This window comes from Centroberyx gerrardi, chromosome 20 (genome assembly GCF_048128805.1).
Source record: "Centroberyx gerrardi isolate f3 chromosome 20, fCenGer3.hap1.cur.20231027, whole genome shotgun sequence".
Lineage (NCBI taxonomy): Eukaryota > Metazoa > Chordata > Actinopteri > Beryciformes > Berycidae > Centroberyx > Centroberyx gerrardi.
In genome coordinates this window covers 11781289-11795882 of record NC_136016.1, presented here as the reverse complement: position 1 = coordinate 11795882, position 14594 = coordinate 11781289, and the positions used below count along the sequence as shown (strand labels likewise).

Sequence of the window (14594 nt, the reverse complement as noted above, 5' to 3'; positions counted from 1 at the left end):
GTGGGGCTCTTTAGAATTAAGATTATAAAGTGTTAAGTGTAGTTGAAAAGATCAGCTGACACTATTATGCAATTAACTATGCGAATCTACTATTAAACCACCGAATGTTTATTTGTTTCAACTAAAACTTTTCCAACAAAATGCTTAAGTTTTGTAGGGAATTTTTTTTTTACATAATACCATTTATTATTATCCTTGGGAGAATTTTTAGTGGGGTGATGAAAGCTTGGCACTAGAATGTTCTACGCATGCTCTGTGTGAAAGCGTGTTTTTGTGTCAAGCGGTGCTGCTAGGCTAGCCGGGCCAGCTAGCAATTTTGCAAGTCATGGTGGGCCATTCAATGAGGAATGGTTGGAGAGTGATATATTGGGCAAGTCTGTGGAGCCTTTAATGAAGCAGGATTTTATGAATTGCCTTAGGCGGTAGTGGACTTGTGGGCATGAAGACACAGTTGCAAAATCTTCATGCGTAAGTATTAAATGAAGAGGTTTTCAATTAATGCGTAAACTGATACCTGGATTGCAATGATTCATGGCATAAGCTAACGTTAGCTAATTTACAGATGGCGGAGGTAACTTAGTATTTATAAGAAACTCACTGGATGTAGTAGTTTATCTCGTTTAAGACTTAGTTACACTTTTAAAAGTAGCTGAGAGGTTAAGGTAGCAAACTAGCTTACAAAGCTAACACAGCATATCGGCATTGAGTTCCAATAGTTTAGCATTTTCTCCACTCTAAAGCCCACCCACGTCTCTTTTCTATTGGCCAAGATTTGCTGGAGTCCTGTGTCGTAGACACGTTTTAGGTCTGTGAATGGCTCTCTTATCTGTCAGTCATTCTTTCACCACTTGTTGCTAGGGAGATTGTTTGATGCTAGCCACAGCGGAAGTAGATAGTCGAAAAATACCAGTAGCGGTACCTGTCACTTTTTAGGGTAAACAAGGTTGCAAGTTCCCTGATGTGGCAACACATGTCTGTGGTAATCTATGTTATATAATAGCGTGATTTGTTTCTGTATAACAGTAGTAGTCGAGGGTGTCATTAAAAGGCAAGCTAGCTAACGGTAACGTTAGTAGGACAAAGATAGGCGCAGCTGTGTGCGAGGAGGGAGGGAGGAACCCTGCCTGCCACCTAACGTTGTGACAGTGAGTGTTAAAGCTAGCGAGCGAGCTTTCGAGACTCCCTCATTCACCTTCAGCAGCACCAACAAGAAATAGTTGTCCTGTCTAGGGTGGGGTGATGCCTTACAGCTCTGTGTTCATCATATTTGGTCTGCTGAATTGCCAAGATTCAAAGGCATTGCGCGATGCGAGCTGTCATCAGTTCTCTCTAGTCTTGGGAGGAAGCAATGGTTGATATCGCTAGCAAGTCGGTTTCTTTTTTCATTAGCATGTGCTTAATGCAAATGTAGGTAGCTAAGACTTTGGTGTTTGAAAGCTGTAAGCATTAAATATGCTAGTACTGAACGGTGATCTCTGTCCTGCAAGTTATATCTGTATGTGCTAAAATGTTGAACTAAGATCAGTTACTTGCAATAGACCAGTAAAATGTCCTTTCTCACTTTTCTCAGGTATGGGAGGATGAGGACCTTATGAAGAACGAAGCTTTGAACACTAATTGGACTCTCTCAAAGAAGTGGAAACACCATTTTGGATCTTATACACATTTAAAACTAACCTGCTACAGCATTTAAGCCCAAGACCCTTTCCCCACACCACCTTAAACCATTTCTTACTTTCACCTGTTTATCTCAATCTTCCAGTATAAGTAAAGAAGTATTGCTACAAGGTAGTTGGCCCCGTTTTTGTTTTTATTTTTTACTTTCACCTTTTGTTCCTTTGTAAAGAAATGCTTTACCTGAAAAAGTACTTCACAGAGGGCCTGATTCAGTTCACCATCCTTCTGAGTCTCATTGGGGTGCGGGTGGACGTTGACACCTACCTGAGCAATCAGCTGCCCCCACTGAGAGAGATCATCCTGGGCCCCAGCTCAGCCTACACTCAGACACAGTTTCACAATCTGCGCAACACGCTGGACGGCTATGGCATCCATCCAAAGAGTGTGGACCTCGACCATTTCTTTACCACTCGCCGGCTGCTGAACCAGGTGCGCCAACTGGATCGCCTCTCTGTGCCCAGTACCGAGCTCAACACCTGGCTGGTGCACCGTGACCCTGAGACTGTGGTGACCGCCGCCAGCCAGTCCAGCCCCAGCATCACCCTGGACAATGGGGCCGGCCTAGAGGACGTTAACAACCCTGACGCTACCCCGGCCATGAGGGGAGGAGGTGGAGCACCTGAATCCACCTACAACCTGAATGCAGCGGACAGCAGCCTGGGAGCTGTGGCCCCGGAGGGTAACCAGGAGCAGGGCAACAGGGACGGCAACGATGACCTCACCAAAGAGGTACTGCTGCTTGTCCTCACTTTTACTCTGCTAACACCTGGGGAGCACCTGTCAAAAAGGAGGGGTCAAGCAGTGACATAATGGTACATGCTTATGAGTGTAAACAAATTCATGAGACCAGTAGGGTTGACTCATGTCAGTGGTTAACATTCAGAATATATGCCAGCAGTTAAGAAATCAAATGTCAGAATGGATGTAAATATTTCTGAATCACATAATTTAACTGAATGCAAATAATTATATTGTCAATTTGTTTGTCAACTAGCTAGACAGTCATCACCAGTGACGCAGTGGTAAATAAAAAGGTGGGTAAACTATGACCTCCAGTTGGCGATCATCATAAGCCAAGCAGCCACCAGTATAAACAAAAATCAGTTGTACTTTCAGAAAAGCGTTAATTTGTAATTTTTTCCTTAAGAGACCTTACCTTCCTATAACTTACATACTGCTTACTACGAATTTATGTCAGCCTAAAAAGGTGGTTAAGCTATATTCCACAAATCAAAAGCTGGGTAAAGTGAGGTTAGGTGGCTTTACTGTCCACTACATCCCTGGTCTTTTTATATATCAGATATTTTTAGTCAGGCCCATTAGCTCACATTCATTACAACTGTGATTCTGGTCTCATGTAGGAATGTTCATCAGGGTGCACATGAAACACAAACAAGTTTGTAATGCAACCATTCACCCTCCTCAGTTTCAGCTCCTAAAACAGCACAAGGGGAAAAAAATCACATTACTGTTCTTTACATTTACTGGTTACATACTAAAACACTTCTGTGTATGAGAATTTGATGTAGTCAGTAATCATTTTGTAGTTTATTTAGCATTCATTTAAGGATTTATTCAATTAAAGTTGTTTTGAGAAATAATGTGTTTCTCAGTAGTCACAGGATTTCCATATTGATGCAGTCGTTGTGGGTCACACAAAGCCATTTTTGAAGACTTGTAATGAACTGAGACTCCTTTTTGGTCACATGGTAGCTACCATGCCTAAGAGGTTATGCTATGGTTACATCATCTGACCAGATTTCTGTTACATGATCTGCCAGACTCTAGTGCTAAAATTACCCGCTGTAATGGAATAATACAAATCAGTCATCTTCCTCTTATAAAAATAAACAGTGTAAGTACAGTATATATATAAGTGAATCATCTCGGTCATGCATAGCCTAAATACATTAGGATTTCATTTGTACCATGCTATGAGTTTGAGTAATTATCAATGCATCCAGTGTACTCAGTGTGATTATTAAAACAACTTGTCTCTGTATTCCTGACATTTCTCGATTGTGGTGATATGTTTTTTCCAGGACATTGATTTGATTGACATCCTGTGGCGACAGGACATTGACCTTGGAGCAGGAAGAGAAGTGTTCAACTACAGCAACCGTCAGAAGGAGAGTGAGGAGGAGAAGCCCAGCCCACAGGAGAGCAAGGAAGGGAACGAGGCGCAAGAGAGCTGGAGAAATGGAGTGAACTTACAAGGGGCTCAGCCGGTGGATGGGGAGACAGGAGAGAGCATTCCAGAGCAGGTTAGTAGTCTTAAGGGGCCGCCACATATTAGCGTTTCGTCCAGTGAGGGCTGGTACGCTGAACCGCCTCGTGCTACAATAAGAGGAGATAGGAACATTAGGGCCACTAGTGATGAAACATGTTGTAATTTTGTTTGCTGAATATTGCGATATGAATTGTGATTCATGTGGAGACATTTCTAGTTAGTTTATTTTCACTTTCACCACTTTCACTATGGGTGAAAAAATGATCATCATCCTCATCCCTAAGATTTGCTCAGTCTGAGTATAGTGAAAGGTTTTCTCTGACGTGCATCTCGATTTGTTAGCCAGGGATTCTGCAGAGCATTAGAATGCATTGTTTAGAAGGTTGTCTCGACCAAAATGGCAATTTTTTTTCTCTTACAATTAGCTGTGCAGCCCTTAGGCTCATCCTTGTTGAGTCATTCTAGTTTGATGACTTAGGGTCTCGGACAGTGGAAGGCGAGACTGTACATCGCATCTTATCCGGCAGGTGTATTGGTAATAAAACTGCCCCATGCAATAGAAACAGGAAGTAGTCTTGTCCCCTTTAAATCATTCCAGCTTGATGAGGTGACACTTTTATTTCTGACGTAAACCACATGGCAACTCATTATAGCAATTTGTGGTACTATTTGTCATATTCACTTAATTGCCATACTTAAGATATCATGCTTTTATTAATATAGTAATACTCAATTACCTGCCTTTGCTGTTTATTTGTAAACAATACCAATGCTATTGTTTTGAAATTGAACTTGACCTCTTTCTTGTTGTTACCCCAGCTCCCAGGCATTGGTTCACAGACTTCACTCTCTTTACAAGAATGCCTGAGGCTGTTGGAGGCCACCTTCCCTTTTGGAGAGGAATCGGAGGTAAAAACCATGAGCTACAATTTATTATTTGTTGTATCCAGTTATTTTGGAATATTGTTTTCTATGGCAAATAGCTGCAGGAAACTAACGACACAGTCCGAGTCATACATTTTGTCTAATGTTTCTGATGTTCTCACTTTCAGTTTCCAGCCCCAGTTGTCACCCCAGAGATAGGGGTCTCCAATGAAGAAGCTCCTTCTACATCTCAGGGTCTCCCTGTGGCACCTCCACTGCCCCAGGCAGAGCCACAGTTGGACTTGGAGCAGCAGTGGCAAGACATCATGGCCATCATGGAACTACAAGTATGTCCCTTTTTAAATGAAGGATTTGGGCCTGTTCACTATCATTTAAAAACTATGTATATGGCATACTGTATATGATGCTATGTAAAGCCCTATATAAATAAACAGGACTAGACTAGACTAGACTAAATGAGAGATGTCGTTTGTCCTGTGGCCCAACCTCATGACATCATGACATCATGACTATTCCTGTTATGTGGGGGATCCACAGAGGTTGGCCCAAACCATAGGCTTCTGTGGTTGAAAATAACAATGAAAATTGAATGAATCAGAAGTGAATAAAAACAATTCCTTCTCAATTAAAGGTCTGTCCGTCTAGGGAAAACATTTTTTTGAATTGAAAAATCACTTCATTACAGTATCAAACTTGATTTTCAAACCAACATTAAACACAAAAAAGTGAAAGTTGACAGCCATAACGTCTTGTGTGTTAGATCATTTGAAAAATAGATTTCCCTAACAAGATATTTCTGTTCAAAGGCAATGGATGTGAACAACACCTCACTCAACACCAACTCCAGCAGTGTCAGTGGCACAAGTGGGACAGCTGAGTCAAGCACCATGGGAAGCTTTGGACTTTCTTCTCGTTCAACACTGATAAACCAGGATGTCAGCCTCCACCAGGCCTCCCTCCCCAGCTGCAGCCAAGACTTCCCCCCTATTTTCAATCCCCAGCTGGAATCTACTAGCAGCACCCCAAGGCCCGCCATGCTCAGACTCAACAGCAACTCCTCCAACATCAACTCTACATTTGGAGCCACTAACCTGACCGGACTCTTTCTCCCTCCACTTATGAACAGCTCTAGTAGCAACATTACATCCACACCTATACTGCCTGATCCATTCAGCACCTTGCTGGAAGAGTCCATGCTCGATGAGATCAGCTTGCTGGACCTTGCCATGGAGGAGGGCTTCAGCCAGGCCCAGGCTTCCCAGCTGGAGGATGAGCTTGACTCAGACTCGGGTCTCTCCCTGGACTCCAGCCACAGCCCGGCCTCCCCAAGCAGCTCTGAGACCTCCTGCTCCTCCGCAGCTTCTTCCTCCTCCACCTCTGCCACCTTCTCAGAGGAAGGAGCTGTGGGGTACAGCACTGATTCTGAGGCAGCCACCGTGGAGACAGAGGAAGGCGCTGTTGGGGGCTACCAGCCTGGGTATAGCAAGCTGTGCCGCATGAGCTATCAGGACCCTTCCCAGTTCCACAACCTCCCGCAGCTTGACAACATCAGCCACAATCACACTTACAATCTGCCACTGTCTTCTGCGTTCTCCGAGCACCCAGAGCTCCCCATTTCTGCTGGCAAGAAAACTGTCCGCGACAAACACAACTCTAAGCTTCAGCCTCCTCAGGACTTGCTTGACAAGCAGTCAAGTCGTGACGAACGCCGAGCCAGGGCCATGAAAATCCCCTTCTCCAACGAAAAGATCATTAACCTGCCTGTTGAAGAGTTCAACGAGCTCCTAGCCAAACACCACCTGAGCGAAGCGCAGCTAGCCCTCATCCGCGACATCCGCAGGCGTGGCAAGAACAAGATGGCGGCCCAGAACTGCCGCAAGCGCAAGCTGGACACCATCCTAAACCTGGAGCAGGGCGTCCACGACCTGAGACGCGACAAGGCCCGCCTGCTGAAGGAGAAGATGGAGTTCATTCGCTCCATCCGGCAGATGAAGCAGAAAATGCAAAGTCTCTACCAAGAGGTGTTCACTCAGCTACGGGACGAGGAGGGCCGGCCCTACCCCCCCAGTGAGTACTCACTCCAGTACAGTGCTGATGGCAGCGTGCTGATCATGCCCCGCAGCATGGCAACTGCTGAGCAGAATCGGAAGCCTGAGAAAAAACAAAAAGACAAAAAGAAGTGAGGGGGCAAACTGCTGTTAATTCTTTCACTGCTAAATCAATAAGAAAGATTTCTGCAGATGCAAGAGAGATGTCCTTTTTTTCCTTTGAGAAGATACTGGTGAGAAGAAAAACGGCATTGTTGACTACTCTTCCTGCATTCGTTTTTTCCCTTTTCATTTTGTTCCTGCGTTTTTTTCCTGGAAACAACTTTGAAGCAGAAGTAGCTCTTCGTTTGAGTACTGATATTTCATTATTTTGATGTGGGGAAAAGGAATAAACAAGGAAAAGAAGGGTATGAAAGGACTTGAAATGAGCTATTAGAAAAAAATATCTGCTCTAGATCCTTTTTGCACCAAACCACTGAGGAAGGAGAAGATTTGTCATGTCGAATCAAATGAAGGGACTAGTATCAAGAGAAGAGGGAGTAAAAAAAAGAACATTGTCAACAAGGATGGTTGGAATACCTATGCATTGGAGGTAAAGTTTCGAAGGACTAAAGGTCAGATCACATCCCACCTTGGAAACTTTTCGTGATTTTCATAGTCACTGAGGCTTGTAAGTTCCAAATGTTCAGGCAAAGAACGGCGTCTAATGGTTTTGTGAGTTTAGATACCAAAGGTTAAAGGAAGTCTATCATTTAGGATGCCATTAACACCTATACTAACCAAAGGTTGTATGGTGCACTTCACTTGAACAACCTAAATGCTCCAACACTGCACTCTAATGCAATGGGTTTGTATTGCAAATTCCAGTTTTTGACTCAAAATTTGTCAATGACTTCCAAGTTTAGAGGGCCCTAAAGAGATGGGATGTAGATGGGATGTGTGTAGAACTAGGATGCTGGAACAAGAAAGTGGGAGAGGCTGAGAGTGTATTCCTGGGCTGGCCACTGATAAGAGGCCTGGAGGTGGAGTTCTGCAAGAGGAGCAGATGGACGATGTAGGGAGGAGGCAGACTGCATTGGAAAATGTATCAGCTTCCTTATACTTATACATAGCACTGTAATTTGTCCTTCAAAGGCTTGGCTATATGCATTTTGCTGTGTCTCTCTTGCTATTCCTTCGCTGCAGGTTTTAATATGGGAGCTGCAATTGGGAAGGCTCTTATAAAATGTTCATAATCTGTAGTATAAGCAAGGTTATAGGTCTAGCTACATCAGCTTTATGTAAAAGCCTACACCCCCTTTGTTGATTTGAACACTTTGTGCCGAACCTGTAATCACGTTTTCTGAATGCAACCGGTCAGAGGAATTCAACATACTGTGATGGGCTAGCAACTCCAGAGTGTACTGTATGATTACCACCAACTCCAGACTGTCACAGTGCAAAGCTATGGATTATCTTTTTTTTTTCTCTTGGATGCAGAGTTTTAAGCATTAACTTAAAACCGGCTCAGTTGTGGCAATGGAATAGTGATAGCCCATCTAAGTAACTTATTTGCCAATGTTGTCATCCTATTGATAGCCACTTGAGGCAATTGAAGATACATTAATTTTTTTTAACTGCTGTAAAGCCAAACTGTTGGCTGACAATTTTAAGTCCTAAGTTTTGTGTTGATAACAAAGTGAGCCAAGTAATTAAATTACTGAGTTAAAAGTAATTTGAATGAGTGAACTGACAAACAGCAGAATGTGTGTAGTGGACACTTTGTTTTGAATGCCTTTATTTCACAATCTCATATCTTCACTTAAAGGTTTTGAGAACCAGAAGAAATGTTTCTCAAAGTAGAAGTGCTATTACTTGTTTGTCTTTTTGAATGAAGTCTGTCAGTACATGTATGTCAGCCCATTGAAAAAATTAGGCCAATTGTTGCAGCTCGGATAGCTGTTAGGCTAGAATTAAATATTTACAAGAAGGATGCTGAAAAGAATTTGCAACATTAAGACAGTGTCCAAAAAATTAAGTTTTTAAAGGAGACATTGTTAAATGTCCTCTCATTCGACATGGTATTGAGGCATGAATCTGTTTGGTTAACATTCACTTCAGTGTAACACCAACTATTGAGTTAGTACTACTACTTAGTGCACTGTTTTTGTCTGTCTTGTTTGTTCTGTAAATATTTTTATGTTTGTGTTGGTCACTATTTTTCTGTAGTCTGTCAAATGTCTCCATAACCTTCTCACCCTCTGCTTTGAGTTTGGATGTAGTTTTCTTTGTTTTACTTTGAAATATTTGCTGGCAATCTGGAATTGTTTTTATTGATTAATAAAGTGTTTTTATTTTCACCTGTGACTCTTGTGTTCTGGTGTCATTAATGGTGAAGACAGGTACTATACAACAGTAGTGTAAAGAACCCAAACCAGGAAATAATCCAGTTCTCTTTAAAAGCAATACCAGAATGAAACAGCACAGTAACAAAAAGTGGTTTATTCTCAAAAACAGACAAGCAAGACATATTTATGAAAAACAGTACAATGGTAAGATTACCAATGAGCAAATTAAATGGAATCATCGTTGAAAAGATTTAATAATCATACACCAAAAAACTCATAAGGAACTAGCTAAGATGAACATGGTGTTATTCTCAAAAGCACCAAACCACCTATGTTTTAAAAAAAATAAAAAAATGGCACAAACTGTAATGGAAGTAAAATAACACACTTCCACAATACAATGTCATAGCAAAATGACCTGGACCACTGGACCAAGTGCTATGTCAAAATGAGCTTTAAGTATCCACTGGAGTGGATATCGAGAAAAGTAACACTGCTTTTTACATTTCTTCTGGGTTGGGTTTCCTCAAGCAAACCTACAGCATATATACACTTTGATCATATCCGGTTAAAAGTAGAATCAAATGAGTGATACTACGCCAAACGACAAAGGAGTCCAATGGAGTCTTGCTTGCCTCTGTCCCTCTGTCGAAACTACATTTAAGTTCAAAACTACCGTTCCTTTCCTCTGCCCTCCCCCTCGGCCCTGTGTTAGTTCTTGTCATCCTTTTTCTCGTCTTCGGTGGGGTACGAGTGCCAAGTGAGTCGCTCTTCATAGAACGAGATGACCACCTGCGGACACTTCACATTCGCCTCCTTCGCTGGTACGAGGTCAGCTTCATCAGAATTTTTCCTATACAAGGACAAGTGCCAAACAATACAAAAAACACAAATTCAACAGAAATGTGTTGACTTCCATATTCACATTTTGTACAAAATCACAGCCAAATCTGTAATGAGGCGTTTTAATTCCTCAACGACACAGGCACTAATACAGCCTGTGAAGTTTCAGTTTTGACAGCTGCCAAACATTTAATGTGCTAAAAGCTTCACACAAACCATTTCATGAGGAACATGAGTTCTCCTGTGGAATCTGTGGCACCAATGATCCTCTCTGGATCCAAAGCTCGAGCAAAGCCCCTTAACTTCTCTGTCTGAAAGACAAGATACAACTTCGATCACTCAAGAAAGATAATTCCATCATAAATACTAACTACCTAGTTAAAAGGGCCCTATGTTTTCATGGATGGAATCTGAATTTAAAAAACGAAATTGAGACATTAAGCGCAGAACGCCACAGAACTGTGAGGAAATTGTTGTGTAAATGGGTAAACGTTTGGGATTTTGAATAAAAGAAGTAGAAAAACAGAAATTTATTTAAATATCATGGAAGCGTATGGGGAGCAAATACGTGCTTGTGGGATGCCATGTGTGTATACATGTAGCTATAAGATTATGCACATTCAGCTTTTGCACTGAGGGGTAGGGGGGTTCCTGCCCATTCATGTGTGTTCAAAGCTTTCTACATAGTGTGAGTGTGTGTGTGTGTGTGTGTGTGTGTGTGTGTGTGTGTGTGTGTGTATAAGTTGCCTTATGAGCAACAACTAGAGCTGTCTCTCTCGTGAAAGTTTTGGTCCATTAAGATTCCTCTCCCAAAAAAAAGAGAAAAACTAAGCACCATCAGCCAAACAACATCAGTACTCACAATGATTAAAGATGCTAAAATGCAAACCGACCAACCGATGCTAAAATAATTAACGGCGAAAGATAAATGCATTGCCTGCCTATTGTAATCATAGAAGCATAGATATATTGACCAAGACAACAAAAGTGTACAAAACAATTAAAGATATGTACAATCTGGAATCTGAAAATGGGGAAAAAATGAACAGAATTCATCCATTCTTCCAGAAGAAACCAAATCATTCAACTCATTGTCAATGGCAACACTAAACATGGCACCAAGCACCATTTAATTTTTTTGTCCCATAAACCCTCTGCTCAGTTCACAGCTTGTAACTGAGAAGATCATGTAAATGGATATCAATTACGGATCAGGGCTCTCTTATTCTGTAAGACACAACTTCCATCAGGAGAGAAACGCATCAGTGGATGAAGGCAATGCTTCAAACATTAATGTTGAGAGCATTAATGTTGACCTCTGCATGGAAGAACAAGAATCATACCATAAAAAGGCATCCCAGAAATTTGGAGTGACTTCAACCCGTGGATGTTGGTGTCTCCTTCAATTTTTAGCATACTGTATTTTTATCAGCCCAAGTATCAATCTGATTAGAGACTCATCAAGCACTTAGACTCTTAAAAGAATAAAGGGCTGGGACTTACATCATCTTTTTTCTTCTTCGATTTACTTTCATCTCCATCCGCATCTCCAGCCGCCTTCCTCTTGCCCTCGTGTGCTGTTTTCTGGGACTGCAGAAACTCTGCAATCAGATCTGGACAGTCCAAGTTGTCCTCTGGCTCCCACGTGTTATCTTCCCTGTTGATAAAAACACACATAAATACAGCATTTCTGTATTTACCTAATAATTTGGCCATTTGTTGAATAAAACTGTTCCTTATTCTTTTAAATTATCATAATTTTAATGGAATTTCTGATTTAACAGATGGTATAAAAGATGGGTGAGTGGATGTGGACAAAGTACATGCAGTGGTCTCAACCCCACAGCAATGTAAGGTATGCATGTATGCCCACCAGGATCCCCCAGAATGCCCCCCCTGCACTTTGATTTATTGATTAACGACAACTATAAAGATGTCTGAGATTACAGTTCATCCAAAAAAACTCACTCAGAGAATCCTTTCCACTTGAGCAGGTATTCCACTCTCCCTTTCACCACTCGCCGGTTCAGGACCTTTTCCACCACGTATTCTTCCTCCTCCTCCTCTTCCTCTGCCACGTCGTCTGCCTTCTTGTCCTTCTTCTCAACCATTGTCATCATTTTGCTCTCTGACGGGGCGGGGGCGGGGGTTGGGGTGGGGGCGGGGGCTGTGGCTGTGGCTGTGGCTGTGGCTGTGGCTGCAGGGGCAACAAGCAGACAGTTATCACTCCCAAAGACACCCGCTCCTCGATGGTTGGTGACCCTCGATCTGAATACTCTTAATGCCTGCAGGTGTTACGATTCAATGGCATGGCTTAAAAAGATAATGTTATCATTTGCCTGGGATGGGACTTACTTTGTCTGGTTCACAAATGGATGGGAAACCACAGTGATGAGTGGTGTTATGGATTGCAAACATTCACAGTGCCACTTTGTGGACATACATACTGTATTCATTTCTCGACTCTTGAGATACACCTTACCGAACAGGGACATGTGATACAGAGAAATTTATGTTAGAAAATAATGATATATTAAACCTTCTGTAACAGTGGGACCATCGTTAGAGGGTTCTGTAGTCAGGCTCATACTCATCAGGTAGACCTTGGGACCAGCAGGTTCCTGGTCAACGTCAAGATTGTAGCATGATGGAAGCAATCGGGAATTAATGAGGTAGAGAGAAGAAAACAGCATTGGAGAGAATGGGATTTATTGCAAAGATACATGGGCAATATTTTGAGGCAATGTAGATCGTCAGCTAGTATGGCCCACCTTTCTCTTCATTATATATATTTTTTTTATGTTTATGGCCCATTATGTTATTTATATTAATTTTACTGACCCCTACCACTGCTGAGGACAACACTGCCTCATCTGCATTGCTTAAAGTTACCCATGTATTAAAGTTACCCATGTAACACAGTGTCACAAGGTGACACTGTGTTAGACTCATAGTGTATCTTTGTAAGGGGGCTCAACGTTGTAAGTAACAAGGTTTGGTAGGAGATTGGCTCTAGCCACATTCATTATTCATTTCCTTGACCGAGATAAGCTATTGCACAAGCGAGCTACCTTAAGTTTTACCATCATTTGCTCATCATTAGAGCTGATTGTGAATGTTGCCGTGCCTCTGCCAGCATCAATAACAGAGCATGGAGGGCTTGCAACACCTGGCGGCGGGTGTGCAGCATGTAGTGTATGAATGCACAGCTTAGGTAACAATCAGCGAGCTTCATCTACTTGCAATTTGGCATTTAGTCGCACTGTCGTGGCGCAAAACTACTACCCTCGATTAACTGTTAACTTAAGGGGATTTTTGTTGCTAGCTAGCAAGTAAGGGGAAACACCACACGACAAAGCCTCGAAGGAAAAGCGACCCACTGTATGTATTTCCTCCATATTGCTTTAGCGTTAGCAACTAATGTATTACACTCCAGGTAGCTTTGTCGATGCTAATGATTATTATGGTTAGTAACGTGAGACGTGTCTCCGAGACGTTAAGTTAGTGCAGTTCTGGTTTTCACCCTCATTGTTGATATTCACATTAACCTGCCAGACTCATGCACAATCAAACGGTTAACGTTACCGAAACAACACATGTTTGGAGGGAGGATGGAAGACAAAATGAAACTCACCTAAGCTTTACAATTGAATTGGTTTGAAAAGAAAACCCGAAAACAAAATAAAAAAAACGCGATAGTCTCTGCTTCGTAAACAATAACGTTGTTGTCTCTACTGATATGTTATCAAAATATTTAGCTACCAGTTGGCTAAAGCTAAACGTATCGTTTCCGCCCCCCTTCGTCTGGTATGAGAGAAAATAACTCCACGAGCCCACTGGAGTGAAGTGAATGTGCAGGTTCACAGAATGTACAGCGTGTAGATTTCCCGATCAATGCAAAACCAGCTAGTACAATCAGTTTGTGTACACTATAGATCTGTGAGAACAGGATGTACGTAAAAGCCGGACTGGAGGTCTGGACCGGCGGAATAGACCGCAGTGCCTGTACGATGTGGCAGATCCCTGGCTTCAGGTGGTGCCCTGGGAAGCTGGGTAAACCTCCGGGAGGTAATAAGAACAAGGCAAACAACTACCATTATATGCAAATAAATAAAAAAGAGAACGAGAAAATAAGAGTGTTTTTTTTTCTTTTTTAAAAGTCCCAGCCAGGTCAGGATGTCACAGGTAACAGTTAGGTAGTATGGGCCGACTGAACCATCAGGATGCTTGAAAAATGATACTTTTATTTAAAAGGCCCTATCTTCACACAACTTATATTGGTTTGATACAACTTGATATATGGCTGCTATGAATTAATGTCATACGGATAATGTCAGCCTAAAAAGGTGGGTTATTATCTCTATTTTGTAAATAAGATGAGTTTCACCCTCCAGTACATCCCTGATTGTAATCCGTTAGGGCAGCCTAACTAAAGCCACTGCGAGGGGCATTTCATTCTGGTTTATCAAGTTTTTTTCCTGGCTGGGAGCAGTGATCTTGAATCAGTCCTGCCTTTCACACAAACAAGAAAACTCATCAGTGAGCCTGGATCTGCGCTCCATGATGAATATGGGATTCTGTCAG

General features: G+C 42.1%; 2 protein-coding genes across 4 annotated transcripts; one reads left to right on the top strand and one right to left on the bottom strand.

Moving 5' to 3' along the window:
* The first annotated feature begins 331 nt into the window (after positions 1-331).
* Positions 332-9186, top strand: nfe2l1b (nfe2 like bZIP transcription factor 1b). Of its 2 annotated transcripts, none has more exons than XM_071898535.1 (6): positions 332-468; positions 1571-2406; positions 3720-3941; positions 4727-4816; positions 4960-5118; positions 5599-9186. In XM_071898535.1, exons 2-6 carry the CDS (start codon positions 1849-1851, stop codon positions 6973-6975), a joined length of 2406 nt encoding a protein of 801 aa, XP_071754636.1. In that variant the 5' UTR covers positions 332-468; positions 1571-1848; the 3' UTR covers positions 6976-9186. The 2 variants fall into 2 exon arrangements, with proteins under 2 accessions (XP_071754636.1, XP_071754637.1); XM_071898536.1 differs by lacking the exon at positions 332-468 and adding an exon at positions 863-979.
* A 119-nt stretch (positions 9187-9305) lies between these two features.
* On the bottom strand, positions 9306-13834 carry cbx1b (chromobox homolog 1b (HP1 beta homolog Drosophila)). Of its 2 annotated transcripts, none has more exons than XM_071898510.2 (6): positions 13645-13834; positions 12550-12631; positions 11979-12207; positions 11514-11667; positions 10227-10321; positions 9306-10020 (listed from the first exon to the last, which is right to left on the bottom strand). In XM_071898510.2, the coding sequence occupies exons 2-6, from the start codon at positions 12602-12604 to the stop codon at positions 9879-9881; spliced, it is 675 nt and encodes a 224-aa protein (XP_071754611.2). In that variant the 5' UTR covers positions 12605-12631; positions 13645-13834; the 3' UTR covers positions 9306-9878. The 2 variants fall into 2 exon arrangements, with proteins under 2 accessions (XP_071754611.2, XP_071754612.2); XM_071898511.2 differs by having other exon boundaries at positions 11979-12201.
* Positions 13835-14594: the final 760 nt, after the last annotated feature.

Coding starts and splice junctions, on each gene's coding strand:
- nfe2l1b (XM_071898535.1), top strand. CDS start 1,849: ATGCTTTACCTGAAAAAGTACTTCACAGAGGGCCTGATTCAGTTCACC. Junction 4,817..4,959: donor CTTTTGGAGAGGAATCGGAG/GTAAAAACCATG, acceptor TCTCACTTTCAG/TTTCCAGCCCCAGTTGTCAC. Junction 5,119..5,598: donor TGGCCATCATGGAACTACAA/GTATGTCCCTTT, acceptor TTCTGTTCAAAG/GCAATGGATGTGAACAACAC.
- cbx1b (XM_071898510.2), bottom strand. CDS start 12,604: ATGAGTATGAGCCTGACTACAGAACCCTCTAACGATGGTCCCACTGTT. Junction 11,668..11,978: donor AAGTGGAAAGGATTCTCTGA/GTGAGTTTTTTT, acceptor TTTTATCAACAG/GGAAGATAACACGTGGGAGC. Junction 10,322..11,513: donor CGAAGAAGAAAAAAGATGAT/GTAAGTCCCAGC, acceptor CTTGTCTTTCAG/ACAGAGAAGTTAAGGGGCTT.